The sequence below is a fragment of the Cricetulus griseus genome (assembly GCF_003668045.3).
Source record: "Cricetulus griseus strain 17A/GY chromosome 1 unlocalized genomic scaffold, alternate assembly CriGri-PICRH-1.0 chr1_0, whole genome shotgun sequence".
NCBI lineage: Eukaryota > Metazoa > Chordata > Mammalia > Rodentia > Cricetidae > Cricetulus > Cricetulus griseus.
Genome location: NW_023276806.1, coordinates 61607980 through 61635176, shown reverse-complemented (window position 1 = coordinate 61635176; position 27197 = coordinate 61607980). Strand labels below are relative to the sequence as shown.

General features: G+C 45.0%; 2 protein-coding genes across 3 annotated transcripts in view; one reads left to right on the top strand and one right to left on the bottom strand.

Annotated features, from left to right (window-relative positions):
* Nucleotides 1–3224, top strand: part of Pogz (pogo transposable element derived with ZNF domain) — a 38984-nt gene extending 35760 nt beyond the window's left edge. For both annotated transcript variants that reach the window (XM_027393550.2, XM_027393548.2), the window contains exon 19: nucleotides 85–3224. In XM_027393550.2, coding sequence (XP_027249351.1) covers nucleotides 85–1759 — 1675 coding nt within the window. In that variant the 3' untranslated portion in view covers nucleotides 1760–3224. The remainder of the gene's footprint in view (nucleotides 1–84) is intronic.
* A 2591-nt stretch (nucleotides 3225–5815) lies between these two features.
* On the bottom strand, nucleotides 5816–8294 carry Psmb4 (proteasome 20S subunit beta 4). The gene is made up of 7 exons (XM_027393551.2): nucleotides 8125–8294; nucleotides 7788–7994; nucleotides 7414–7560; nucleotides 7117–7198; nucleotides 6441–6557; nucleotides 6105–6193; nucleotides 5816–5930 (listed from the first exon to the last, which is right to left on the bottom strand). Exons 1-7 carry the CDS (start codon nucleotides 8262–8264, stop codon nucleotides 5918–5920), a joined length of 795 nt encoding a protein of 264 aa, XP_027249352.1. The 5' UTR covers nucleotides 8265–8294; the 3' UTR covers nucleotides 5816–5917.
* Nucleotides 8295–27197: the final 18903 nt, after the last annotated feature.

The window sequence follows — 27197 nt, the reverse complement described above, 5'->3', positions numbered from 1 at the left end:
TGTTTGCTCTTACTAACACTGTTATTTAAATTCCTAAGTTTAACCAATGTTTTTGCTCTCCGCTCCCCATCTCCACTCACTTAGGTCTGGCCAGACTTCTGAACGAGTGTATGACCGGAGCTTGAAGAATGTGTATCTTCCACCTCCCTTCCTCCCTAACAAAGCTGCCACTGTGAAACCTGTAGGAGCCACCCCAGTAGAGCCTCAAGAGCTCGCAGTTCCTGTGGCCCAGGCACTTCCATCACCAGCCTCAACTGCAACCCCACCAGCAACCCCTACTCATCCACAGCCCTTATCCCTACCACCCTTGGCCACAGAGGGGGCTGAATGTCTGAACATCGGTGAACAGGGTGAGGGAAGAAGCCCCGTCACCCAGGAACCTGAACCAGCATCCGGTGGTGGAGGCAGCAGTGGGGTTGGCAAGAAAGAGCAGCTGTCTGTGAAGAAGCTTCGGGTAGTACTGTTTGCCCTGTGCTGCAACACAGAGCTGGCAGCTGAACACTTCCGAAACCCCCAGCGTCGAATCCGTCGTTGGCTTCGACGCTTCCAGGCCTCTCAGGGAGAGAATTTAGAGGGCAAATATCTCAGCTTTGAGGCAGAAGAGAAACTGGCTGAGTGGGTGCTGATCCAGCGAGAGCAACAGCTACCTGTAAATGAGGAGACCTTGTTTCAGAAGGCCACCAAAATAGGACGCTCTTTGGAGGGGGGTTTTAAGATATCTTATGAGTGGGCTGTACGTTTCATGCTGCGGCACCACCTCACTCCTCATGCCCGGCGAGCTGTAGCCCACACATTACCGAAGGATGTAGCAGAAAATGCAGGACTCTTCATTGAGTTTGTTCAGCGGCAGATTCACAATCAGGACTTACCTTTGTCTATGATTGTGGCAATTGATGAGGTCTCTTTGTTCCTGGACACAGAAGTACTGAGCAGTGATGACCGGAAGGAGAATGCTTTGCAGACAGTGGGCACAGGGGAACCTTGGTGTGATGTAGTACTGGCTATCCTGGCAGATGGCACTGTCCTCCCCACCCTGGTTTTCTACCGAGGACAAATGAATCGGCTTGCTAATGTGCCAGACTCTATATTGCTAGAGGCCAAAGAGAGTGGCTACAGTGATGATGAGATCATGGAGCTTTGGTCAACCCGTGTGTGGAAGAAGCACACAGCTTGTCAGAACAGCAAAGGCATGCTGGTGATGGACTGTCATCGCACTCACTTGTCAGAAGAGGTACTGGCCCTGCTTAGTGCCTCTAGCACTTTGCCTGCAGTGGTCCCTGCAGGCTGTAGCTCTAAAATCCAGCCATTAGATGTATGCATCAAACGAACTGTTAAGAACTTCTTGCACAAAAAGTGGAAGGAGCAGGCTCGGGAAATGGCAGATACTGCGTGTGATTCTGATGTCCTGCTTCAGCTGGTGCTGGCCTGGCTGAGTGAGGTGCTGGGTGTCATTGGGGGCTCCCCAGAGCTAGTTCAGCGGTCCTTCCTTGTGGCTAGTGTTCTGCCAGGTCCTGATGGCAACATTAACTCACCTACACGCAATGCTGACATGCAGGAGGAGCTCATTTCCTCCCTAGAGGAGCAGCTGAAGCTGAGTGGAGATCGGTCTGAGGAACCCTCGGCTTCTACCCCCCGACCCAGATCCTCTCCTGAAGAGACAGTTGAGCCTGAAAGCCTGCACCAGCTCTTTGAAGGGGAAAGTGAGACGGAGTCCTTCTATGGCTTTGAGGAAGCTGACCTAGATCTGATGGAGATCTAGGTGCTGAGGCTATGAGAGCATATGGAGTTGGGTGGGAAAGCTGAGGAGGGTAGAGGGCTTAGAGAAAGGGGAGTAACCAGTGGGGGTACTTGGTTATATTTTTAATTTTATGCCACTATTCCCCTGACATTGACACTTCTGTGAATTGGTGGGTTATTAGGAAAGCCAGTAGTGATCACTTCTGAGCCGAGGAGCTGGTCCATTGGTTACTCACTTCTGCTAAAAACAGTTTTTTGTGACTTTTCCCCCCTTCTTCTTTAATTTAAATCACTGTGTTTGCTATTTTTCTGACAAAAATCTAGGAAAACAATCCTTTGTGGACAGATATTAAATTGTTTTTGTTGTTTCCCCTTTTACCTCAATTGTATCATAGTATCTCTGGGTTTTGTTTGTTTTACTGTGTGGCCAATGTCTTTGGGCATGATACTATCTAATCATTGTTAATGTGAGAACTTTTCTGCAGATGGGAAAGAAATATGTAGCTCACAAACTGGTTTATTACATATGTGGATAAATCTTTTTCATTGTGGTCTTAACACTTTTATATAAAAAATGAAAATGAAAAAAGAATCCCACTGAACTCTTTCCTTCTCTTCCCTTCCCCTCCCTCTCTAGAGGTGTTGGTTTCTACAGCAACTCTAGATATAAAATTGTGGCTTTAAAAATGCATGAAACCCACTTGAATCATCCAGAATGGATAGATTTTTCCTTCTTCACCACCCTCTACCAAAACACAACAGAAACAATATTTTTTGCACTTGTGACCCTTGACCCCTTTCTTGATTTTCACGCCATCTTTTACTCTGGACAAAGGAGCACATGTGTCCCTAGCAAGCAAGAGTTCCTGAGTGAGGTGATCAAACAGTATTCAGGTGGAAGCCATCCCTAGTCTCTGTCTTCCATCAGCGAGCCCCCAGCGTAATCCCTGCCTTGTTGAACTTTGTCCTGTTAAGCACCTTCGGACAGCACACCTGCTCAAGACATCACAGGTACTAACTGGCAGCATATGTTAAGTGTCAAAGAACTCAACAAGACACAGACCACTTGAACTCCTGCTAACCCGTGGCTTTCCTGTTTCTCTCAATGTTTAGAGAAGAAACTGATACAAAAAAAAAAAGCATAGAGGTGTGCACAGAGAAAGACACAAATCTTTATTTTTCACTGCCAACTTCAAGGAAAATTTTTCTACAATTTGCATGAGGGATTCTTTTTTTTTTTTTTTTTTTCTTTTTTTAAGAAAATGATGTACTCATGGTGATAAACCAAAATGTACTATACCATAGAGGAAAAAAGAACAACAACAAAAAAACAAGTCTACCTTTCCCACAGCCACACCATTGTACATCCTGAGGCTTTCGGCAATGTTCCCTCCTGTGAGCCAAGGAGGCAACCTGCACAAGCTTGTAAGTGGTTCATCTTTAAAGTGTACATAAGTGGAACATTTAATAAAATGAGAGGAAATGGATTTATAAACCTTTTTCTATGCGTCCCTGTTTAATAGACTTTCATAGACTGGGAGAGATCCACGATGTGAGGGTAAATGTGTGGTATTTGTGACCACCGGTTCCGGTTCCTCTCCCTCTCCCTGCAGTTTTTGTTTTAACTCCCAGCACACTATGGCGTAGTGAACAGGATGGATCCCAGAAGTTTGGCCAGCTCTGAACCCATGGCGTTGGAGATCTGAACGAGGATCCACCTGGGCTTCTCTGCCCCAGCTTTTTGCTCTAATGCTATTTTACTGATGGACTGTACATCAGAGCCGACCTTCTGCCTTTGAGAAAGCTGGAGAACTAACTCTTAAGTGGTCACTTCAGTCCAAACCTAATCCTCTTTGGTCGTCCCTGCAGCAGCCACAGCCTTAGCAGAGCTGGGTTCCTGGCCTCTGCACATTGACTTTGGATGGGTCATTTTTTTAAGATAATAGTAACAGTGGATCAGCTGGGTTTTGGCAAGCAAGTTGTCTTTGTGGACTCTGCCTGCATGGCTTAGTAGTAGAAGGAAGTTTTTTTTTTGTTTTTTATAATTCAGTTTAACCAATAAACATGTATTTATTGACAACTTTCTGTGTTGAGATCAAGTATGTCAAAATTCCCAATTGAAGGCTCAGGATTTTCTTTATGTGAACCTGTCTGCTGCTGTCTATATCATTCTCAGAGAGCATCAGCATCATTAGAAAAACCTACTTACTATTCTAATTTTTAAAGATAAAGTTTCAAAACCACCCCAGAAATAGACCATAGCTAATTTCCAACCTTAACAGCTACACTTAGAATATTTTTATGCATTGAATGTAGGTATCACATGCTATTACAACATGCACACAGTAGTCAGGACAACTCTTGAGCTCCTGCTGTCTTGTGGGATCTGGGGATCTTCAGGCCTATATGTCCTAGGACTGTGTGTCTGTGTGTGTCTGTGTGTGTGTGTGTGTGTGTGTGTGTGTGTGTGTGTGTGTGTGTGTGTGTGTACTCCTATGAAAAGCACTGGTGTGGTGTCTGATGACAACTTTGGGTGTCTTTACTCTCCACCCTATTTGAGACAGTTTTTTCTGCTTCCTGTGCCTGGCCTCTCCTGCATCTGCCCCCCATCTCCCTGTAGGACCTGGGATTTGACCTTCTTTATCCAACTTTGCACAGGCTCTGAGGACTCAAGTCTTCACACTAGCACAGCAGATGCTTTAGCACTTGAGCTATCTACCCAGCCACACTTAGTAAAAAAAATTTTTTTTTTTTGGTTTTTCGAGACAGGGTTTCTCTGTGGCTTTGGAGGCTGTCCTGGAACTAGCTCTTGTAGACCAGGCTAGTCTCGAACTCACAGAGATCCACCTGCCTCTGCCTCCCGAGTGCTGAGATTAAAGGCATGCGCCACCACTGCCCGGCTAAAAATTGTTTTATTTGTTTTTGGAGACAGGGTTTCTCTGTGTAGCTTTGGAGCCTATCCTGGCACTCGCTCTGGAGACCAGGCTTGCCTCTGCCTCCCGAGTGCTGGGATTAAAGGCATTAGCCACCAATGCCCAGCCACTTAGTAATTTTTTTAAGTGATTTTATTATGTGTATATATGATATGTGCAGGTGCTCAGGTGGAGCAGTCATCCGCTAGCCCTTGGAGCTGGAGTTTTAGAGGCAGTTATGGAACACATCCATGGGTGCTGGTAATCAAACTCAGGTCAGGTCTTCTGCAAGAGTAGTAGCATCTGCTCTTGAGCTGAGTCACCTCTCCAGCCCCCCATTTAGGATCTTTTAATGAACACAAATGCTCCTTCCAAGTACCAGGTGCTAGAATTATAGACAATGTTAGTTGAATGTGTGGCTACATGTGGTGGCTTAGGGAGTGAGCACCACCTTAGTAGCTCTGCCTGTGAAATTGCATTTTGAACAGTCAGGTTTGCAGCCATCATTCACCACCCTCCAGTGTGAGTGAGTGAGTGTGTGAGACTATCCCAATCGAATACTACCTGGGGTCTTCTCTATTGTCATGCAGACTCCTGTACTTGCTCAAAGAGCCTAAATGTCCCCATCAACACTGCTTGCCTATAATCCTTCACTTGGGAGGTTGAGGCAGAAAGGTCTGACCTGAGCTGAGGTCAACCTCAGTCACAGTGAGGCGACTAGGGGGAAATGGCTCACTCAAGTGCTTGCCACGCAAGCGTTGAGTGCCCATGTGCTATGTACACACATGTAAAATGCCAGCCTTAGGATGAGACAGGCTCCCTGGGGCCTTGGCTGGTCAGCCTGGCTGCATTGGTAAGCTCAGGTTCGTTAGAATTATCTCCAAAAAAATTAAGGTGGAGGGTGACTGAGGAAGATTTCTGACGTCAACCTCTGGACACGCACATAGGAGCTAAATGGCTCTGTCCAGGAAAGAAAACAGCACAGGATGGAACACAGCAGCAGTTGAGTTCTTGGTGTGACCTTAGAATAAAAACACGGAATAACCAGGTGTGGTGGCACAAGCTTTTAACTCCAGCATTCGGAAGGCAGAGGCAGGCAGATTTCTGGGTTCCATGCCAGCCTGGGCTACACAGTGAGATCCAATTTCAAAATAAACAACTAACCAAACATTTCAAAGGGCTGATTTATTTTATAAAAGTCTACCTTTGAGCCAGCTAATTCAAGCATAGAAGGGAACAGCTTCAACTGCGGGCAGTTCATCTGTATCTCATTCAAAGCCACTAAAAGGAAAGAACATTGGAAAAAGGTGAAGTACAAGGAGTCAGCTTCTGAAGGAGCTCTACCCCGAGAACCATCCCCTGGGAATCAGCTCTCCAGAAGGTCCCAGCTTTGTGCAAGCCAAAGTCTTTCCAACTCTTCCCCCACCTTTTCTCCTACTGTAACTTTTAAATTACCTGATCATGTGGGCAATATCCCAGTTGGTCTCTGCTGACAGTGGCCCTTCTATCTCGACACCTTTTTCAGTTACAGTGGCAATTTGAAACTGAAAGAAAACAAAACATGCAATGAAAATACCTGGTTTTGGACAGGTCAAATCTAGGTCCCAGAATTTACAGTTTAGTTTTTAAGACAGGGTCTCACTATGTAGCCCTGGGCTGTGCTGCAATTCTCTCTGTAGACCAATTTGGCCTCACAGAGTTCTGCCTGCCTCTGCCTCCTGAATGTTGAGATTAAAGGTGTTCATTAATATGCCTGGCCCCAGAATTTGTATTTTTCTGCCCATTTCTCACCCGATTGTATGAACGGGCATCTCGGTAGTACAGCACTCGCATGCAGCGTTCTACAAGCTCTCGGGCCTCAGTCTGACTCAACACTGGTTGTTTCTCTAGAACTTCTCGAAGCAGAGGCTAAAAAGGTGGGCAAGACATGGGAGAAATTAGACACTGGCAACCTGCTCCAACCCATGTAAACAATCAACAAAGTGAATAGACTTCTACCCACTGTTGCAATAGAATTAACTGCTGGCTTTTTTGTTTCATTGGACAGATACTTATTTTGTACATAAGTATGCATATGCAATTTGAAGTCAGAAAAAAGCTCCCAGTGGTTCCTCTCCACCATTGGGATCCTGGGCTAGCTATCAGCCGTGGCCTTTACCCATGAGCCATTTTTGTTGTGATTTTGAGATGGAGTCTTCCTGTGCAGCCCAAGGTGGTCTGGAATAGTCCTCCTGGCCCCAGTCTCCTGCGCACTAGGATTACAGATGTGTACCACCACGCCCAGCTCAGATCCTATTAAAGGGGAAGTCATAGGGCTTCCACCCTGCAATAAGGCTTATTCCCTGTGACCACATCTTGTCACCAGAAGGTCATGTCCACACACTCTTTCCACACAAAGAAAACCAGATCCCAACATCAGGGTCCCAGTCTCTCATCTCTTTTCCCCACTGCCAGGCCCACTACTTACCTGAGCCAAGTATGCGCCATAGCCAGTGGCTAGTGAAGGGGCTTCATAAGCTACACCAAGCATGTCCACATAACCAAGGAAGCTAGAGGGACAAACAGATCAAAGAACTCACTTAATCTTCTATTTCTTGGCTGAAAACTGGAACTTCTCTGGGGCTAAGAGGCCAGCCTGGTCTACAGAGAGAGTTCCAGGGCAGCCAGAGCTGTTACACGGAGAATCTGTCTCAAAATACCAAAAAGGAACTGGAGACACATTTAGTAGGTGCCAGGTCAGGTGGTCAAGAAAGTTATCAAATACCTTTCTCCATCAGCATAGCCTCCAATGACCATGGTGTTCCACAGAGGATTCATCTTGGAGCGTCGGCTGTACATGGCCCTTGTCAACCATGAATGAATAGCTCTAGGGCTATAGCTGTGTCCATCACCCAACAGCTCTTCATCAATCCTTAAAAACAATTGGTTGAGAAAGTAATGATAACGGAAGTCAGGTTCCCCACCCTACACACACACACACACACACACACACACACACACACACACTCTCTCTCTCTCTCTCTCTCTCTCTCTCTCTCTCTCTCTCTCTCTCACCAATTCCACAAAGCCTCAAGTCCCCCCATTCCACCTAAGGCAACAAAAACGGGGGGTTCTCCGCTCCGCTCGGAGGCGACTTACACCATCTGGCCGAGAACTTGCTTCAAATACTGGAAGTCGGCGTAGTCTCCCGAAGCGCCCAGCATAGTGCTGTCGTTGACTCGCATAATACGAGAGATATTGCGGAAACGAGCCAGGGAGCCGTAGGAGCCCAGCATGTCTGCAGCAATAACCACTCCGCAGTCGAACTTCACCCCGAGTACCGACGTCCCAGTCACCATGGGGTTCCTGAAGAACGAAGAGAGTCTTTGAGCGCAGCGCAGCGCAGCGGCCGGGGCTCCGGGAGCTGCCGCCTTCGCGCCCGGTCCTCAAGTCCCGGCCCGCCGCCCACTCCTGGCGCGGTGAAAGCGCAACTCACTGGGTCCGGGTGATTGGACCCTCGCAGAGCGCGGACGCCGGGTCCATGAGGGCGCAGGGAGTGGACGGGACGCGGTAAAACTGCCCCGGAGCCGGCCCCCCGGCCCAGTGGCCAGCCCGTGACTCCCACAACGCCTCCATCTTAGTCTCCACAGCCGAAAAAATGAAAGCGCTTGTGTCACCGGAAACGGAAGTGGTCCTGTTGTTACACCTCTCTTCTTCCTGCCAGGAACTTCCAGGTACGATGGGGGCCAGGTTCCGTGTTGATGAGGTCGTCTGAGGAGTCCTGGTCCAGACTTACTGCTGAGACTGACAGCTAGAAATGTACAACGTCGCGTCCCTGTGTCCCACTGCCGTAGGGGTGACTAGATCTGAGGATTCTGACAGTTTAAGAGGAGCAGACTGTGTGGGATAAGCATGTCCTGTGTGGATCAGTATCCAAAACTTGGCTTGAAGAATCATTGAACTCAAGTTCTCTTTACAGCCTTCCTTCTGAAAGCAGACCCATGTACCAGGCATTATCAACCCATTTTACAGACACTTGAGATACAGTGATTTACCGCATTACAGTCGGTAAAGGTAGAAAAGATACAAACCAAACTGGAGAGATGGTTCTTGGATTCGAATCTCAGCATCCACATGATGGCTCAAAACCATCTGTAACTTCAATGCTCTCTTCTGGGGCTTAGGGGCACCGGGCACTTATGTGGTGCGAGAGAGGGAGGGAGAGAGGGAGGAAGGCGGGGAGAGAGAGAGAGAGAGAGAGAGAGAGAGAGAGAGAGAGAGAGAGAGAGAGAGAGAGAGAGAGAGAGAGAGAGAGAGAGAGAGAGACTGCTTGAGCAAACAGGCTCATCTCATGATCCAAGCACTCAGAGGGCTGGGCATAAGTATTGCCTCCAGTGTGAGACCATTCTGGACCACATTATGAATCCAAGATAACCTGAACAACTGAGAGATCCTGGATTAAAAGGGGAAGTGGTGCTAAAAGTACAGTACCGCACCCCATTTTTTCTTTTCTTTTTTTTAAAGTTGGGAGGTGTTAAGATCAAATGTAAGCTCTCATTTATTGCCCCAGTGCCATGCCTGCCTGTTGCCACACTCCCCAACATGATGGTTATAGACTCTAACAATCTGCCAGGCAGTGGTGGCCCATGCCTTTAATCCCAGTATGTGGGAGTCAAGCAGATCTCTATGAGTTTGAGGTCAGCCTGGTCTATATAGAGAGTCCCAGGACAGCCAGGCTACACAGGGAAACCTTGTCTCTAAAAACAAACAACAACAGCAACAAAATTCTGAGACATGAGTCCCAATAAACATTTTCTCTTATAAATTGCCTTGACCATGTGTCTCTTCACAGCAATAGAAAAGTAACTCAGTAGGTGGATCTCTGTGAGTTCAAGGCCAGCCTGGTCTACAAAATGAACTCCAGGACAGCCAGGGCTGTTACACAGAGAAACCCTGTTTCCCTGTTTCAAAAAAAAAAAAAAAGCAAAACAAAACCAGAAGAAGAAGAGGAGGAGGAGGAGGAGGAGGAGGAAGAGGAAGAGGAGAAGGAAAGAAGGAAGGAAGGAGAAAGGAAAGAAAAGTAGGTCAGACACAGGGGGAGGAAGAGATTCCCACCCTCAGTGGTGTAACCATGTAATGTGCCCATGCACCTGTAAGTAACCCCTCACTCATGCACCTGTAAGCAACCAAAAAAAAAAAAAAAAAACTCTAAATAGGTTACAGTGTGTTTAATAGTGTGCATAAGCTTAAGAAAAAATGGGTATAGACAATCAGAAGTAAACATTTTAAAAATAATAAAGTTAGAGCTGGGCAGTGGTGGCACATGCCCTTAATCCCAGCACTTGGGAGACAGAGGCAGGCGGATCTCTGTGAGTTCGAGACTAGTCTGGTCTACAAGAGCAAGTGCCAGGACAGCCAGGGCTACACAGAGAAACCATGTCTCGAAAAAACAAAAATCAATCAATAAATAAATAAAGTCAGGACTGGAGAGATTGCTCAGAGGTTAAAAGCACTGACTGCTCTTCCAGAGGACCCAGGTTCAGTACTCACATGGCAGCTCACAATTGACTTTAACCCCAGTGCCAGTGGATACCACACCCTCACACAGACATATATGCAGGCAAAATGCCAATAAGTATGTAATAAAAATAAATGTTAAAAATTGTAAGTACTTCTAAAATTATAAAGTCTTTAAAGAGAGAATAAAGTAATTAAAAATAGCCACATAAGGATGGAAAATACATAAGGAATCTGGATCCTATGTTGTTTCTTGTTAACTTTGAAATTTTAAAATAATAATGTACAAAAAAGCAATAGCTGCTGAGAGACATTGAATTACAGAAATCACTAAATTAAACCAACCTATATATTTAAAAATATCTTAACTTCAAAATGAAAGTCAGATGTTGTGTTGTGTTGGGGGAAAGAATAGTAAATAAATAAAACTTTAAGAAAAAAATGAAAACAAAAACAAAAAAACAACTTTTGAAATGGAAAATAAAACACATGCAGAAAATCTCTCCAAACAAACCATTAACTGAATGAATCATTTTAAGGCAATTGGTCTTCAGTGTGTGTGTGTGTGTGTGTGTGGTATGTGTATGTGGTGTGTGTGTGTGGTGTGTGTGTGTGTGTGTGTGTGTGTGTGTGCTATGTGTGTGGGGGGGTGTATGTGTTTGTGGTATATGTGTATATGTGTGTATGTGTGTTGTGTGTATGTGGTGTGTGGGTGTGGTGTGTATATGTGTGTAGATGTCTATGCAAATAGAAGCTAGAGGAGTCTTCAATGTGATTCCTCAAGCACTGCCCACTTTTTATTTATTTATTTTATTTTATTTACTTATTGTTTGAGACAGGTTTTCACTCTGTAGCCCTTGCTGTCCTGGAACTCACTAAGTAGACCAGACTGGCCTCAAAACTCACAGAGATCCACCTGCTTATGTCTCCCAACTGCTGGGATTAAAGTTGTGCATGGCCACACCAACTTTGTTTTTTGTTTTACTACTTTATTTTTGTGTTATGTATTTGGGTGTTTGTCTGTGCACCATATGTGTGCAGTGCCCAACGAGGCCAGAATAGAGTTAGATCTCCAGGGAACTTGTGCTGCAGATGGTTGTGAGCGGCTCTGTGTGCTGGGATTCCACCCTGGTTCTTCTAGAAGGCCAGTGCTCTTAACCACTGGGCCACTCTCCAGCCTTTTGCTTTCTTTGACACAGGGCCTCCTCCAGTTCTAGCGGGCCTGCGACTGATCTTCCTGTTCACTTCCCAAGTGCTGTAATTGCTGGCGTGGGCCACCACACCGGGTTCGTGCAGTGCTGGGTTTAAAGCCAAGGCTTCCTGAACACCTGAGCTACTTCCCCAGCCCTCAATAACCTTGTGTAGGAATTTCTCTTCAGCGCCTACTGTTGTGGGATGTTTGTAGACTGTGTGAAGATGTAGCACTGTGATTGGCTTACTAAGAGCTGAATGGCAGGAGCAGATAGGCGGGATTTCCTAGGAGAGAGAGAGGAGAAGGAGTCTAGGCAAATGGGATTTGCCAGTAAGAGATGAGGTAATGAGCCACATGGCAAAGCTTGGATTTTAAAATATGGGTTAATTAACATTATAACAAGAGCTGGGGCTGGAGAGATGGCTCAGAGGTTAAGAGCACTACCTGCTTCCAGAGGTTCTGAGTTCAATTCCCAGCAACCACATGGTGGCTCACAACTATCCGTTATGAGATCTGGTGCCCTCTTCTGGTGTGCAGATATACATGGAAGCAGAATGTTGTACACATAATAAATAAATAAAATTTTAAAAAGTTATAAGAGCTAGTTGAAAACAAGCATAAGTTAAAGGCTAAGCTTTCATAATTACTAATAAGTTTCCACATCAATATTTGCCCGCTGGCGCTCCGACAAGGAAGTACTACAGCCTTCTGTTACTTATTTCTTTTGGAAGAAAGCTGCTTTCCCAAGGTTCTAGAAGATGATGGCTCAAGATAGTTTCCTAGTGTCTCAGTGACCCCTGCTGTTGTCTTTCAGTAATATTTCAAAACTCATAACCAGTTACTCACCAGTTCATCTGCGTTAGGTCCCCTCTTACCCAGACCTCTTCGCTGGGCTCTGCTGTCCTTGTTCTGAGTTTTTATTCTTTTTGCTCTGGGGCTCTCCCTCAGACAGCAGTCAACCTGAGAGTTCTGGGACCAGAGAGCTGGGGAGATGGCTCAGTGAGGAAAGGTGCCTGTTGAGCAAACCTGTCAATCTGTGACAGTTCCCACAACTTAGATAAAAGGCCAGATGCAGTGGTGTGCGTCAGTGATTCCTGCGTGCCTATGTTGAGGGAACGGCAGGAAGATCAAAGATAACTGACAACAAACAACAGTTCTTGAGATGAACTGGCTATGATGACTTATGCCTCTAATCTCAGATCTTGAATGGCTGAAGCAGCAGGATTAGATTACTGTGAGATGGGGCCACATAGCAAGTTCAAGGCTAACCTGGGGTTAAGAAAAAAAAAATTGTTTATGGGGTCTAGACCTGATGACATCTTGTCACTTTAATTTCGAAATTTATTTTTAGTTTGTTTGTGTGTGTGCCCACAGTGGTGGTCTTGGAGCTGAGTTACACCTGCCTGAGTTGCCTGGTGTGCCGGGATCCACACTTTGATCCTCTGATAGAGATCTTAATGGATGGGTCATCTCTCTAGGCTTTTTTTGTTTTTTGTAATCAATGCAGTTCATGAGATTTGATTCTGCTACCCTAGCTGTTTTATGATGAAGTTTCATGCATGTTTTAAAAACCCGTGTTGGGAGCTGAGAGGTGGCTTAATGATCAAGAGGGTAATACTGCTCTTTCAGAGAACCCAAGTTCAGTTCCCACTCCCATATGGCAGCTTGCTGTTGCCTGTAACTCCACCTCCAGAAAGCTTCACACCCTTCTCTGACCTCCAAAGGCACCTGCACCCACACAAGCTCACAGACACATAAATAAAATAAATCTCTTTAAAAATCTGTGTCAGGCAGGCAGGGAGCCTTAGCGGGTTAAAGTACTGATGACCTGAGTGTGATTGCTGGACCCCACTAGGTGGCAGAAGACTCCTCAGAGTTGTTTTCAGAACTCCACGGGCACATTGTGGCGCCATACACACACACACACACACACACACACACACACACACACACACACACACACGCAATAAATAAATAAATAAATAACCCAGGCAGCCATCATTGTCCCAGAACCCTGGAATATATCTTTATAATTTACAAACGCATAAATATGCCAAAGAAAATAAATTTGCCCATTTGTGAACATTATTGTGGGTAAATTTTAAGCGAACAAAATTAATTTAATTTTAAACTTATTATTTGATTTGTTTTGTGTGTCATTCCAGGGGAAGAGTTGGGCACATGACACCCTGTGGAGACCAGCAGACAAACTTCAGGAGTCCATTCTCTCCTTCCACCGTGTGGGTCCCAGGAACCATACTCAGGTGGCCAGGCTCAGTAGCAGACACCTGTACTCACTGAACCATCTCACCTACCCCAAAATTAATTAAAAATGTTTAAAAGTAAAACATAACCCATAACAGATTTTTGCATCAATAGGCAGCTAACCCATTATCCAGAGACAGCTTGGTTTGGGGTTTGTTTGTTTATTTGTTTTTGACACATCCTCATGATGAAGCCCTGACTACGCATGAAGCTCACTCTGTAGCCTGGACTGACCTTAACCTCGAAGCATTCATCCTGCAAGGGCTGGGACTATGGGTGTGTAACAGGTTTTCCCTTTGTTAGTATTGTTTATGTCTTCATATTTCTTTATTTCAGTGAACTGTTTTATTTCAAAGACACAAGTCAGGCACTACAAATAAGTTTTTAGGATGGTAGCAGTTAGTGTCCCTGGCAGCAACGTGGTGCTCAGGGTTCTACCTTCCCACTCAGTGCTGTACATATGAAAGTTACTCCTTTGCAAAAATATCACATAAAGCACAGATTTCCCAGTAGGCTCATTTTAGGTCATTTCTCCATATCAATTATTTTTAATAGTTATATGATATTGCATAGAATGAATATGTGTTGAGCAATTTCCCTTTTAAAAGTTATTTCACCTAGCCAGAGCAGCTATGCAAGAAAAAGAAGCAAGGACACCCAAAGTAGACATTGTTTTCTATAGCCAAGCATGACAGTGCACCCCATAATCCTAGCATGTGGGAGGGGGAGGCAGGAGTACCAGCTGTGTGAAGCTAGCCTCAGTTACATAGTAAGTTTTAGGTCAGCCAGGGCTACAGGGACAGAAAATAAAGGTGTTTTATTTTTAAAGATTTTATTTATTATGTGTACAGTGTTCTGCCTGCATGTATCCCTGGAGGCCAGAGGAGGGCTCCAGATCTCATTACAGATGGTTGTGAGCCATCATGTGGGTACTGGGAATTGAACTCAGGCCCTCTGGAAGAACAGACAGTGCTCTTAACCTCTGAGCCACCTTTCCAGCCCCTAAAGGTGTTTTTAAACTGATTACCTAAGATAGGAAATCAATCCAGCTGCCTATTGATGCAAAAATAACAAAAGATAAATATTATATTATGAACCATTACTCAATCATTTTAAAATAAAGTCCTATCATTTGCTTCAACATAGATGAGCCCAGAGAAAGAAAACTATGTTAAATGAAATAAGCCAGGCACCAAGACAAATATCCCATGTTCTCACTCCTGTCTGTATAGAAGCTAAAGAGTTGGTGTCATAAAAACAGAGAAGTTACCAGAAGCTGGGACGTGGGTGTCAGGGAAATGTTGGTTACTGGATAAAAAAATTCAAGCTGTTTGATGTTCTTCACTATAAAGATAAGTCCCATAGCATTTCTGGGTCTGTGGTAAAGCTTTCCCATTCCTCAGAGGCTAAATTCCCAAACATACAGTTTGCTGTTGTTCTGTTTGTATTGCTACTGCTGTAATTTGCCTTTTGTTGCTGTTTGTGTCAAGTTGACAGCCAAAGCTAACTGTAACAAGGACCAAACAAACACTAGGAATTCCTAGAACTCCCTCTGTGTCAAGCAGACAACCCTGGATTCTTAAGACAAACTCATTCCTTCTTGTGACCAGCCCCTAACAGCCTCTCCCTTCTTTGAATTTGCCCCTTTAGGGGTCTCACATAAGAGGAATCATGCCGTATTTGTCCTTTTTTACACTTTTCAATTTTATGCGTGTGTGCGTGTTGGGGGACAGAGAAGAAAGGAAAGGGAGGAGCAGGAGGAAAGCAAGATGCTAGAAAATATAGATATTAAATAAAAATATTTAAAAGGAGTGAAGCAGGGGATTGGTGAGACATCTCTGCAGGTAAGGACTTTTGCTGCCAGAACTTAGTGACCTGAGTTCAAGCCCTGGAACCCACTGACTTCCATATTGTTGTAATCTCCACATGTGCACCATGACACACAGAGATGCCTGCACAGACACAGTAAGTGAATAAAGTATTAAAAAGCGTGACAAGGAGTCAAATGCTTGAAGATACTCAAGGGCCCCAGTTATTGCTTGGAGCTTCCTTTTTATGGAGTTCAAGAGAAGGAAGAATTTGGTTGCTAGGGGACACAACACAGGCAGTTGATTTATTACTTATTTTCTTAGATTCATTTGTTTTATAAGTATTATGCCTGCATGTTTGTCTGTGCGCCACATGGATGTCTGTTGCTCTTGGGGATCAGAAGAAGACATCCGATCCCATGGAACTGGAGTTGGTGCTGGGAACTGAACCTGGGTCCTCTTTCAGTCAACCCGTGTTTTGACTGGCAGGCATGCTCACTGTGCATGGTGCATGTGAATTTTAGTGATATGCACACCCAGTTATGCATAGGGATAAGTTGATAAACTGAGGTTTTCCCTAAAAGTCTGTTCAGAGACAGCTGGCCTTACTGTACCTGTACTCTGTGGTTGTTTCAATGAGAGATGTCTCCCATTGGCTCGTGGACTTGAACACTTGGTTCCAAGTCCCTGGCACTGTTTGAGGAGGTCATGGAAGCTGTAGGAGGGTGTGGGGTAGAGAGTACATCGTTTGGGGAAGGCATTGAGAGTTTTAGTCCAATTGCACTTCCAGCTTTCCTCTTCCTCTGCTTTATGCAGGTGGTTAAAGGTGTGGTCCAGAGCCTGCCCCTATGCTGCTTCCACCATTATGTACTCCCCACGGCTCCCCAACCACAAGCAAAAATAAACTCTTTCTTCCATAAGTTGCTTCAGGTATGGTGTGTTTTTACCAGCAACAATAAGTAACTAACATATGGCCTAGACCAATCTAGATCCAATCCCTACCCCTATACTCACACGTAACTACAGTACAGTTAAATAGACCCTGGAGAGAAGTTGTTCCCTTGTTCAGATGGGTATGGGGAGGGGAAGGAAGGGAGAGGGGTGTCGCGTCCACCCTTGACCAGCAAGAACGACGCAACACCGAGGAACCTTCTTCACACAGTTTAATCAAGAACCTTGATTTACAGCGAATGGCGGCCCTGGGTAGAGGAAGACGGGGCCTGATATAGTCTACATCTACCAATCACCTAACCCTACGTGGTGCGCCAGGATAGGTTGTCTCCAAGAAGAATTAAGAGGATACATGGCCTTTACCAAATTAGGAGTTGTTTACCACAGAGAGCACTCGCCGTCGGGCTGGCGGAAGGCGGAAACCGGCGCCATCTTTTGGGCGAGGTACTTTGCAGCTCCCAACAGTTCCCCCTTTTTATTTTTATATTATAGGAGTAGCAGTATCTATCTGTTGTCAGATTTCAGTCATCTCTGTCTTAGGTTCAACCCCAGTGTCCCTATCTTACCTTATCAAAGAGTCACTGTGTCGCCCTCACAGGCTCATGTCCTAGGTTGAAGGGAACACATGTATGCTTATTCGCTCAGCAAGAGGGTAGGTGCCCGTCATTGAGCATGACTGATTCAGATATGCATCACTCACTCAGCAAGAGTGAGACACACACCTATTTGTCTGTCAGCATGGATAACCATGCTTGAGGGGATTGTCCTGCTTCCACAGCAGCAAAGGCCTGTACCAACATGGCAGCTTGGGATTTTTGCGACTTCCTGATCCTACATAGACACCACAGGCAAACAAAAATGGCTAACAGCATCATGGAAAGCATAACCCCCACCCCAGCCCATTCCTTAACTGAACTGAAGGCTTGCTTAAGAGTAGTTAAGAGGGTATTAACAGTGGGCAGGCTCAGGCGTGTAGCATTCACGGCAACAATCTGTTGTGTTAAGGTGTCTGTCAGGTTCTCGAACTGTTGACTCCAATTTCCCTGAAGGTAGGCACTCAGCTGCCAACTCAGGTTGCTGTTCTCCGTGAAATTGTTGGCTATCCTGGAGGTGATACATAAAGAAGAAAAGGAATGAATGTATCCTATGGAAGTCAAGGTTACTAAATCATCCACCTGTTCCTGCAACAGGTCCACTCTTTGGTTCACAGTTAGAATGCCAGCTTTTAAGTGGCCATCAATAGATCTTAAGGTAGTTAATGTTGTGGCTGTTTTTTCCACAATGTCATTGACTGTCTCAGCTGATTGGACCTGAGCAGTCGTAGCCACTGCTGCAGAAAGGGTTATGGCAGTAACCAATGCTGCAGTTATGCCAAAATTCCGTTTGGTTCTGATGATTTCCGTAATGGGAAATGTTCCTGTATCCACTTTAACCAGAATAGGAACATACATCGGAATCCTCATCACTACTGCTGTATTAGCAGAACCATTCCAACACTGACTAGCAATGCAGGAGAGGTCAGTCGAATTGCACAAGATCACTTCTTTGGTAGCATCAGTAGCATTAGAGAGCAGAAAGAAAAAGGGAGCTTTTAAACATACTGGGTTAGCTGGAACAGTGAAATTATCCAAAGTTTTATGTATTGATAGATTCTTAAGAGAAGGTCCCTTCTCATCCCTAGTACCAGAAACATTAAAAAGTCTTATGCAGAGATTCTGAAGAACCGCAAAAGGTTCAAGAGAAGAAAACGTTCCACGCTCGTTGGAGAGTACCCATTGAAACCATGGCCAGTTATTTTTACTGCCTGTTCTTTGAGAACCTCCTTGAGTTAAGTTATACTGATACCTGCCAAGAGGGGGAGTAAATTCAAAACCAGGAGCTATCTGTTTAAGTTTGTGGTCCGGACTCTGACAGGGCGACCAATGAGAAGGATACCCTTGATTGGGTGCACAATAAGGCAAGACTTGTCGAGCAGTGGAGTTCTCTTGACTAAAGCGTGAATTTGAGGGTTGGAGCCCCTCTATCAGCATCAGAAATGTAGTGATATTTACATCCTTGGTCCCATTTGTACCAGCGCTGGAGCCAGAACTAGCGCCTGTACTAATCTGGGTCAGGACTTCAATGAGCATAGCGCTCGAGATCTGGTTATGAGTAAAAGGGAGTCAAGCCAATTGCCAACAGAACCATTCTTCAGCCAAATGCATGGGTTAGAATTATTAATAAGGGAGAAGCATAATGCTCCATGGAGAGAAATATTAGTGGCTGAATACTGGGCAGTGTCAGGGTCTAAATTTACATAAGGCAAGCTCAATTCACAGCTAGTAGAAAAGAAAACAGGCAAAACTTTAGATGTGCTATGAACAGGCAAGGGAATTGGCCACGCTTTCGCTATGGCCCACAGGATTTGTTCTCTGGCCTGGATCAGCCACGGTGTTGTCAAGGTCAGCAGCAGGATCAATATCGGAGGCTTCATCTTGTTTGTTGCACCGCCTCATTAGTCTCTCTGGAATCCACACCTGGTCTTGCTGATCCTGGGGAAAAACACAAACAGAACCTCTCGCCCATGCTAACACCGGGTCTGGTCCATGCCATAGACCCATAAGGATATCTTTCCATCTTACGTAGCCCTTCTGAGCAGGTGCCTGAGTCTGGTGCCTATCGGCAGCAGAAAGGCCTAGAGAATCCAAATTTTAAAAACTCAAAGTAAAGAGAGCCAAGGATATTTGTTCCTTTGGTGTTCTACCATGATCTATTCCCCCTTTTTGTTTTGATAAACATGCTTTCAATGTGCGATGAGTTCTTTCAACTATTCCTTGTCCTTGGGGATTATAAGGTAGGCCATGGTTTAATTGGACTTTCATCTGTTTACAGAAGGAGGTAAAAGATTAAGTTGTGTAAGCAGAACCATTGTCAGTCTTTAATTGCTGAGGTTTTCCCCAGGCAGCCCATGCCTCAAGGCAATGTCCAATGACATTGTGAGTCTTTTCCCCACACATAGGGGTGGCATGGATGATGCCTGAACAGGTATCCACAGACACATGGATATATTTAAGAGTTCCAAATCCTGAAAAATGAGTTACGTCCATTTGCCAATCTTCAAGGGCAATAGCCCTCTGGGATTGACCCCCAGGCTAGGGGGGTGCAAAAAGGTTATACACTGTTGACAATTCAATACTATCTGTCTAGCCTCCGCTCGAGATAGCTGAAACCTTTGCTGCAAAGTTTTTGCAGATACATGGAATTGTTTGTGAATTGTTGCGCCCGCTCCACAGGGGAAGCGAAAAATACATATTCCCCTCTAGTACAGTGATCTACGATCTCATTGCCTTTTGATAGAGGTCCGGGCAAGTTAGTATGAGCCCTAATATGCTGTATAAAAAATTTCTGATCGCGATGCCAGATCAACTTTTGCAACTCCTGTAAGAGTTTGCAAACTGTACTATTAGGTTTGATAGGTCCTGCAACCTCCAGGGCCTTAACAGCATTCACAACATATGCCGAATCAGAAATTAGATTAAAGAAGAACGGGCAATTTCTAAACACTTCAAGAACAATTTTACATTCAATAATCTGGGGGGAGCCAGGCTGATATTGAAATTGCACTGGATCCTGATGCTCTATCATATAGGCTCCACAACCCGTCTTGGATCCATCAGTGAAAATGTTTGTGGCTCCAGCAATAGGAGCAGCTGCAGTCATTTTAGGAAAAATGACCGGATGTTCTTTAAAAAATGACATTAGAGGGTGTTTTAGATAATGATTATCTAGTTCTCCTGAAAATCCGCAGCGTAGAAAGGCCCAATCATCCACAGTGCCACAAAGAATCTTAAACTTGTTGAGCAGTATATGGGATCTTTTTTGGCAGTCTCCCAAAATATTGAATGCATTGCTGTATCCCATTTTGAGCCAAGTCAGCAACCGCTGCAGGATAGTATTCAATAGTTTTTCCTGGGGAGGATTTAGAATAAATCCATAGTAACGGACCATCTTGCCACAGCAAAGCTGTAGGCTGGGAGAATGTTGGGAGTACACACAAAAGAATATCCATATTTTCTATTAGCCATTAAGGCTGGCATTTTGTAATTCTGTCTCCACTTTCTTTAAAGCTTCTCTGGCTTCAGAGGTTAACTGCCTAGGTGAATCTAATGCTGAATCACCATTGAGAATATTATACAATAGTTTCAACTCATAATTAGGTAATTTTAAATAACACCTTATCCAATTTATATCTACCAACAACTTCTGAAAATCATTAAGAGTTTTTAAATTATCTTTTCTAATCTCTATCTTTTGTGGAATAATTGTATGAGGAAGAATCTTAGCCCCTAGATAGTTAATAACAGTGTCCTTTTGTACCTTTTCTGAGGCTATGACTAAATTATGCATCTCAAGCAATTTTACCAATTTTGTATATGCCTTATTGAGCGTTTTATCATCTTTGGCAGCCAGTAAAATATCATCCATATAATGAACACATCTAATCTTTGGAAAGTCCATTCTCAAAGGAGCGATGGCCTCTGCAACAAACAACTGACACATAGTAGGACTATTGGCCATCCCCTGTGGCAACATTATCCACTCATACCTTAGATCAGGTTGTTCATGATTACAAGAGGGCAGCGTAAATGCAAAGCGCCCTGAATCCTTGGCACACAAAAGTATGGAAAAGAAACAGTCTTTAATATCTATAGAGATGATAGGCCATGATGCAGGTAAAGAAGTTAAAAGTGGAAGACCACGTTGCACAGGGCCCATAATTTGCATCTGCTGATTAATAGCTCTAAGATCATAAAGCAGTCTCCATTTACCAGATTTTTTCTTAATGACAAAAATAGGAGTATTCCATGGAGATACAGAGGATTTTATATGCCCCAGATCCAGCTGCTCCTGCACTAGAGTCCTAGCAGCCTCCAGTTTTTCAGAGGAAAGTGGCCACTGAGGAACCCATACCGGCTCCTCTGTTTTCCAGGTAATAGGAATACCTTCTCCAGTGGCCCCTAGGAAAAACCCAGACCTAGATTCTTTGGTCTCGGTTGTGGAATAATAGGACTAGTTCGACCCTGCAGATGTTTTCCGAGGCCTCGACCTGGGACGTATCCCATTCGTTTTATGATATCTTGAGATGTTTCTGAGTATTCATTTGTGAGTTTAAAACCCATATCCTTTAACAGATCTCTTCTCCATAGTGAAATTGGTAAGTCTAACACATAAGGCTGCATGGTCCCTGAATACCCTTCCTGATCTTTCCAAGGCAATTGTCTAGCACTCATATCAGGAGCCTCAGCATAACCTAAACCTTGTAAAGTTTGGGAAGAGACCTGTATAGGCCAGCCAGAGGGCCAATCTTTGGTGGCTATGATGCTCTTATCAGCTCCAGAATCTAGTAAGCCTAGGATTTTCTTACCAGTCACAATTAACTCAAGGGTCGGACGTTGATCGAGGTCTAAAGCTAGGAAAGTTAAGTTCAATCCAGTGGAACCAAAGCCTCCCTCTCCTCTCTCTCTGGTTTGAGCTGGAAACTTATCATGTAAACTTGGCAAAAGCAGTAGCTATGCTATCCTGTCTCCAGGAGAAATGTCTGTAATCCCTCTAGGATATTCTACCATGATCTTTACTACACCCATGTAATCAGGATCTATAACTCCAAGATGTATTCGTAGACCTTTCAAGGCTGCAGATGATCTTCCTATAATCAGGCCTACTGTGCCAGGCTCAAGGGGTCCCTTAAAATCAGTGTCAATGAGCTGGACCCCTATTCTGGGAGTTAATACGAGTCTGGTGATGGAGCGTAAGTCCAGCCCCACTGAGCCTGTAGTGGCTCTTCTCGGTCCCTCGGATGTCGAAGAGAGGGCCAGGTTTTGGGACTCTGCTCCTGGTTCTGATCCTCCATGGCCCCATATATTTGTGGGCCCTGGGGTCGAAGGCCCCGTTGTCCGTTTTTTGGACGAGCTCCTCCATACCCCTGAACAAGAGGCTGTCCACTGATGTTGTTTACTGATCTACAATCCTTAGCCCAATGATTTCCTTTTCTACATCTAGGGCATAAGCCAGGTTGCTTAGGGCGCTGGGTAGAGTTATTGACTTTAATAATTCCTCCCTCTGGGCATTGCTTTCTCAAATGCCCTTGCTTGCTGCATTTAAAGCAAGCTCCTGAACTTCCGCCTTTCCTAGTTAACTGCATCACAGCAGCTGCTAGGCCAGCATTGGTCAATGGACCCCCTAACTCCCTACAGACCTTTATCCAGACTTCAAGGCCTTTACCCTTATATGGAGTTATTGCAGCCCTACACTCCTTTGTACATTGTTCATAAATCAGCTGTTTGATCAAAGGCATAGCAGCATCTGGATCCCCAAACACTCGTACTTCAGATTCTACCATTCTTGCCACAAAGTCTGAAAAGGGTTCCATAGGACCTTGTAATATCTTTGTAAGATTTTCACTGACCTCACCTTTGTTGGGCAGAGACCTCAAAGCCCTAAAGGCTATTTGGTTAATCTGATCATACACTTGAGGTGGATATCCTGTTTGTTGCTGAGCAAAACGTCCTTGACCAAGAAGCATGTCCACATCCCAGGCTGGATTACCAGCCTCGCGGTTAGCCACACCTTGATCATTGGCAAATTCAATTTGGAAAGTGTCGCGACCGCCTCGACCAGCAAGGATGATGCAACACCGGAGCTCTTCTTGCAAGCAGTTTATTCAGGATCTTTTTAACAGCGATCTCTCTCTCCGGGCAAGCCTCTCCCAGCCCTTAAGTAGGCATGGACCACCAACCCTGGATTGCCATGTGGGCAACGTCCATAGGTCCACGCATACGCAAGCAGCTTACGATCATCGAATGAGTCTGGCCTTAGCCATATATGGAGTTGTTTTTCTCAGAGAGTGCTCGGGATCACTGAGGGCGGAAGCCAGCGCCATCTTTAAGGTGCGTCTCCACGCAGCTCTCTACAGGAAAGCTATCCAATCCAAATATTATCCTGGCGATAAACAAGCTCTTACCAAATTCATCCAATCACTAGGTGTCATACAGAAGCGAGTGACTGCTTCTACCTGAGCAATTGTAAAAGCTGCCATCACCCCATAGGAGTGTACCGACTCTACCAGAGCTTTGACTATTTTAAAGTCAATCGGCTCATAATATCTCTGTTGGTTACCATCTGTAAAAACTGGATAAGCCAGTGGTCGAGCAATCCGGAACTCAGTGCGAACAGTACGCCACACTTCCGGACAGAAGGTGGAGCAACCAGGAGCTCCTACTTCCTCAGTAGGGGGGAGGAGCGATAGGGCGGTGCCCTTGCTTTACAGCCACCATTTTAGGGCGCTGTTTTTCTGGTACTTTTAAGGAATGTTTTTCCATGAGCTCAATAATCTCTCCCTCCTCATCCTCCGTGAGGTCCTCATCCTCACATATATCCTGCTCTGATTCTGAATCCTCTCCTGGTTCTTTTAACTCCTTCCTCAACTCTCCTAGAGAAGGATAGACTGGCTTCTTATTCCCTTTGTTTTTCCTTTCCTCTCTCACTTTCTGACTCTTCTGATCTTTCTTCTTGAAGCATTTCAAGGGCAGCTTGTCCATTCGCTATAGCTTTCTTATATCCCTCTTGGTCCTCTAGACAGCTGCGTACTAGTTGCCATACCGGCCGAACACATGGCTTCAACATTCCTTGTTCCAAGGCAAAATCCAGGTCTTTCCCTAACTTATCCCAACTAGCCATCGAGAGATTGCCTGAGGTTGCGAACCAGGGTGCAATGGTGTCGCATTCATTCAGGAACCTCTGCAACATGGCTTTAGTTAACCTTAAATTTTTAGAATGAAGCAGCTCTTGAAGAGCCAGAAAAATTGGATGGGATTGTGACGATCCCATTGTGCTTTTGTCTTAGTTTGTGTGCTCCGAAGGTGTGCAAATTGGGTAGCACCACCAGAAAACAAAAGCCCACACTGCAATGTTAAAGAGCAGCCAAATCACCACTATAATAGCGGGGTCGATTCACTTACTCTCACTCTGCAAGTTAAAGCAGGAGCGAGGTGTTTTGCTTTCGGTTCGCTTTTGCCGGGAACAGTCTTGCTCCTCTCTGGAGACTTTATTGCCTCTTTCCTGAGGGCCTTATTGTCCCACTTACCTTGGGAACTTACCAGCGCCACCCCAACTGTGAGAAGTTCTGATTCCCGTACGGGCCACCACTTGTCGCTTCTACCCTTGACCAGCAAGAACTACGCAACACCGAGGAACCTTCTTCACACAGTTTAATCGGGAACCTTGATTTACAGCGAATGGCGGCCCCCGGTAGAGGAAGACGGGGCCTGATATAGCCTACATCTACCAATCACCTAACCCTACGTGGTGTGCCAGGATAGGTTGTCTCCAAGCAGAATTAAGAGGATACTTGGCCTTTACCAAATTAGGAGTTGTTTACCACAGAGAGCACTCGCCGTCGGGCTGGCGGAAGGCGGAAACCGGCGCCATCTTTTGGGCGTGGTACTTTGCAGCTCCCAACAGAGGGGACCGAGTGCATGCAGCTCAATGAAGGTGAGGGCCCCAAGTTGCTAACATGTTATTTGTTGCATTGTTTGGAGAGGATGTGTGTGTGCACAGTACATACAGGTAAGGTTCCTAGGTTTCTGGTGTATTGTTGGCTCAAGCTACATGGAGCCCCAGACTGACAAGTGATTCCTATGCTTACCTTCTCCACCAGGTGGCGCACTCCTGTGATCCAAGCACCCAGGAGGTAAAGCAGAACAATCAGAAATTCAAAGCCAGCTCAGTTGCTAGTGAGCTTAAGGTCAACCTTAGCTACTTGAAACTCTGTCTTAAAAATCAAACAAACAGGACTCTACAATAGAGCTTGAAGTCAGTCCTGAAAACAGCTTGGTATTGCCACAAAAATAGGCAGATAGTCCAATGGAATCGAACTGAAAACCCTGATATTAACCCGCACACCTATGAACATCTGATTTTTGACAAAGAAGCTAAAGTTATACAATGGAATAAAGAGAGCATCTTCAACAAATGGTGCTGGCATAACTGGATGCTAGCATGTAGAAGACTGCAGATAGATCAATGTCTATTGCCATGCACAAAAACTAAGTCCAAATGGATCAAAGACCTGAACAAAAATTCAGCCACACTGAAACTCTTAGAAGAGAAAGTGGGAGGTACCCTTGAACAAAATGGTACAGGAGACGGCTTCCTGAACATAACACCAGTAGCACAAACACTGAGATTGACAATTAATAAATGGGACCTCCTGAAACTGAGAAGCTTCTGTAAGGCAAAGGACACAGTCAACAAGACAAAAAGGCAGCCCACAGAATAGGAAAAGATATTCACCAACCCCACATCTGACAGAGGGCTAATCTCCAAAATATACAAAAACTCAAGAAGCTAGTTTCCAAAACACCAACTAATCCAATTAAAAAGTGGGGTAAAGAACTAAATAGACAATTCTCAATAGAGGAATCTAAAATGACTGAAAGACACATAAGAAAATGTTTAACATCCTTAGCCATCAGGGAAATGCAAATCAAAACAACTCTGAGATACCATCTTACTCCTGTCAGAATGGCTAAAATCAAAAACACCAATGACAGTTTATGCTGGAGAGGATGTGGAGAAAGAGGAACACTCCTCCGTTGCTGGTGGGAGTGCCAACTTGTACAGCCACTTTGGAAATCAGTATGGTGATTCCTCAGGAAAATGGGAATCAGTCTACCACAAGGATCCAGCAATTCCACTCCTAGGCATATACCCAAAAGAAGCACATTCATAAAACAAAGACATCTGTTCAACGATGTTCATAGCAGCATTATTTGTAATAGCCAGAAACTGGAAGCAGCCTAGATGCCCCTCAACTGAAGAATGGATAGAGAAAATGTGGTACATTTACACAATGGAGTACTACTCAGCGGGGGAAAAAAAACCTAATGGAATCATGAAATTTGCAGGCAAACCATCCTGAGTGAGGTAACCCAGTCATAAAAAGACAAACATGGCATGTGCTCACTCATATATGGATTTTAAACACAGAACAAAGGATTACCAGCCCACAATCCACACCACCAGAGAAGCTAGTAAACAAGGAGGACCCCAAGAGAGACATACATGGTCCCCTGGAGAAGGGGAAAGGGACAAGATCTCCTGAGCAAATTGGGAGCATGGGGGGAGGGGAGAGGGAGCTAGGAGGATGAGAAGGGGAGAAGAGGAGGGGTGAGGAGGATATGAGAGAGCAGGAAAGTTGAGTTGGGGGAAGAATAAAGGAGAGCAAGATAAGCGATACCATAATAGAGGGAGCCATTATAGGTTTAAAGAGAAATCAGGCACTAGGGAAATGTCTGGAGATCTACAAGGATGACACCAACTAACAATCTAAGCAACAGAGGAGAGGCTACCTTAAATGCCCTCCCCTGATAATGAGATTGATAACTAACTTATATGCCATCCTAGAGCCTTCATCCAGTGGCTGATGGAAGCAGAAGCAGACACCCACAGCTAAACATTGAGCTGAACTGTGGAATCCAGTTGCAGAGAGGGAGGAGTGATGAGCAAAGGGGTCAAGACCAGGCTGATGAAACCCACAGAAACAGCTGACCTGAACAAGGGGGAGCTCTTGGTCCAGCATAGGACTGATCCAGACCCCCCGAGTGAGGAGGCCTCAGAAATCTATGGGGCCTCTTGTAGTAGATCAGTACTTATCCCTAGCATAGGAATGGACTTTGGGTGCCCATTCCACATAGAGGGATATTCCCTGAGCCTAGACACACAGGAGAGGGCCTTGAACCTATCCCAAAGGATATGGCAGACTCTAAAGATCCCCATGGAAGGCCTCACCCTCCCTGG

Bases quoted from the DNA above. Each gene is read 5' to 3' on its own strand.
- Psmb4 (XM_027393551.2), bottom strand. From the start codon at position 8,264: ATGGAGGCGTTGTGGGAGTCACGGGCTGGCCACTGGGCCGGGGGGCCG. The intron at 7,995-8,124 runs GTGAGTTGCGCT...TTCGTTCTTCAG, and splicing joins GGTCCAATCACCCGGACCCA to GAACCCCATGGTGACTGGGA. The intron at 6,194-6,440 runs GTGAGAAATGGG...GTTTTCTTTCAG, and splicing joins ATGCCCGTTCATACAATCGG to TTTCAAATTGCCACTGTAAC.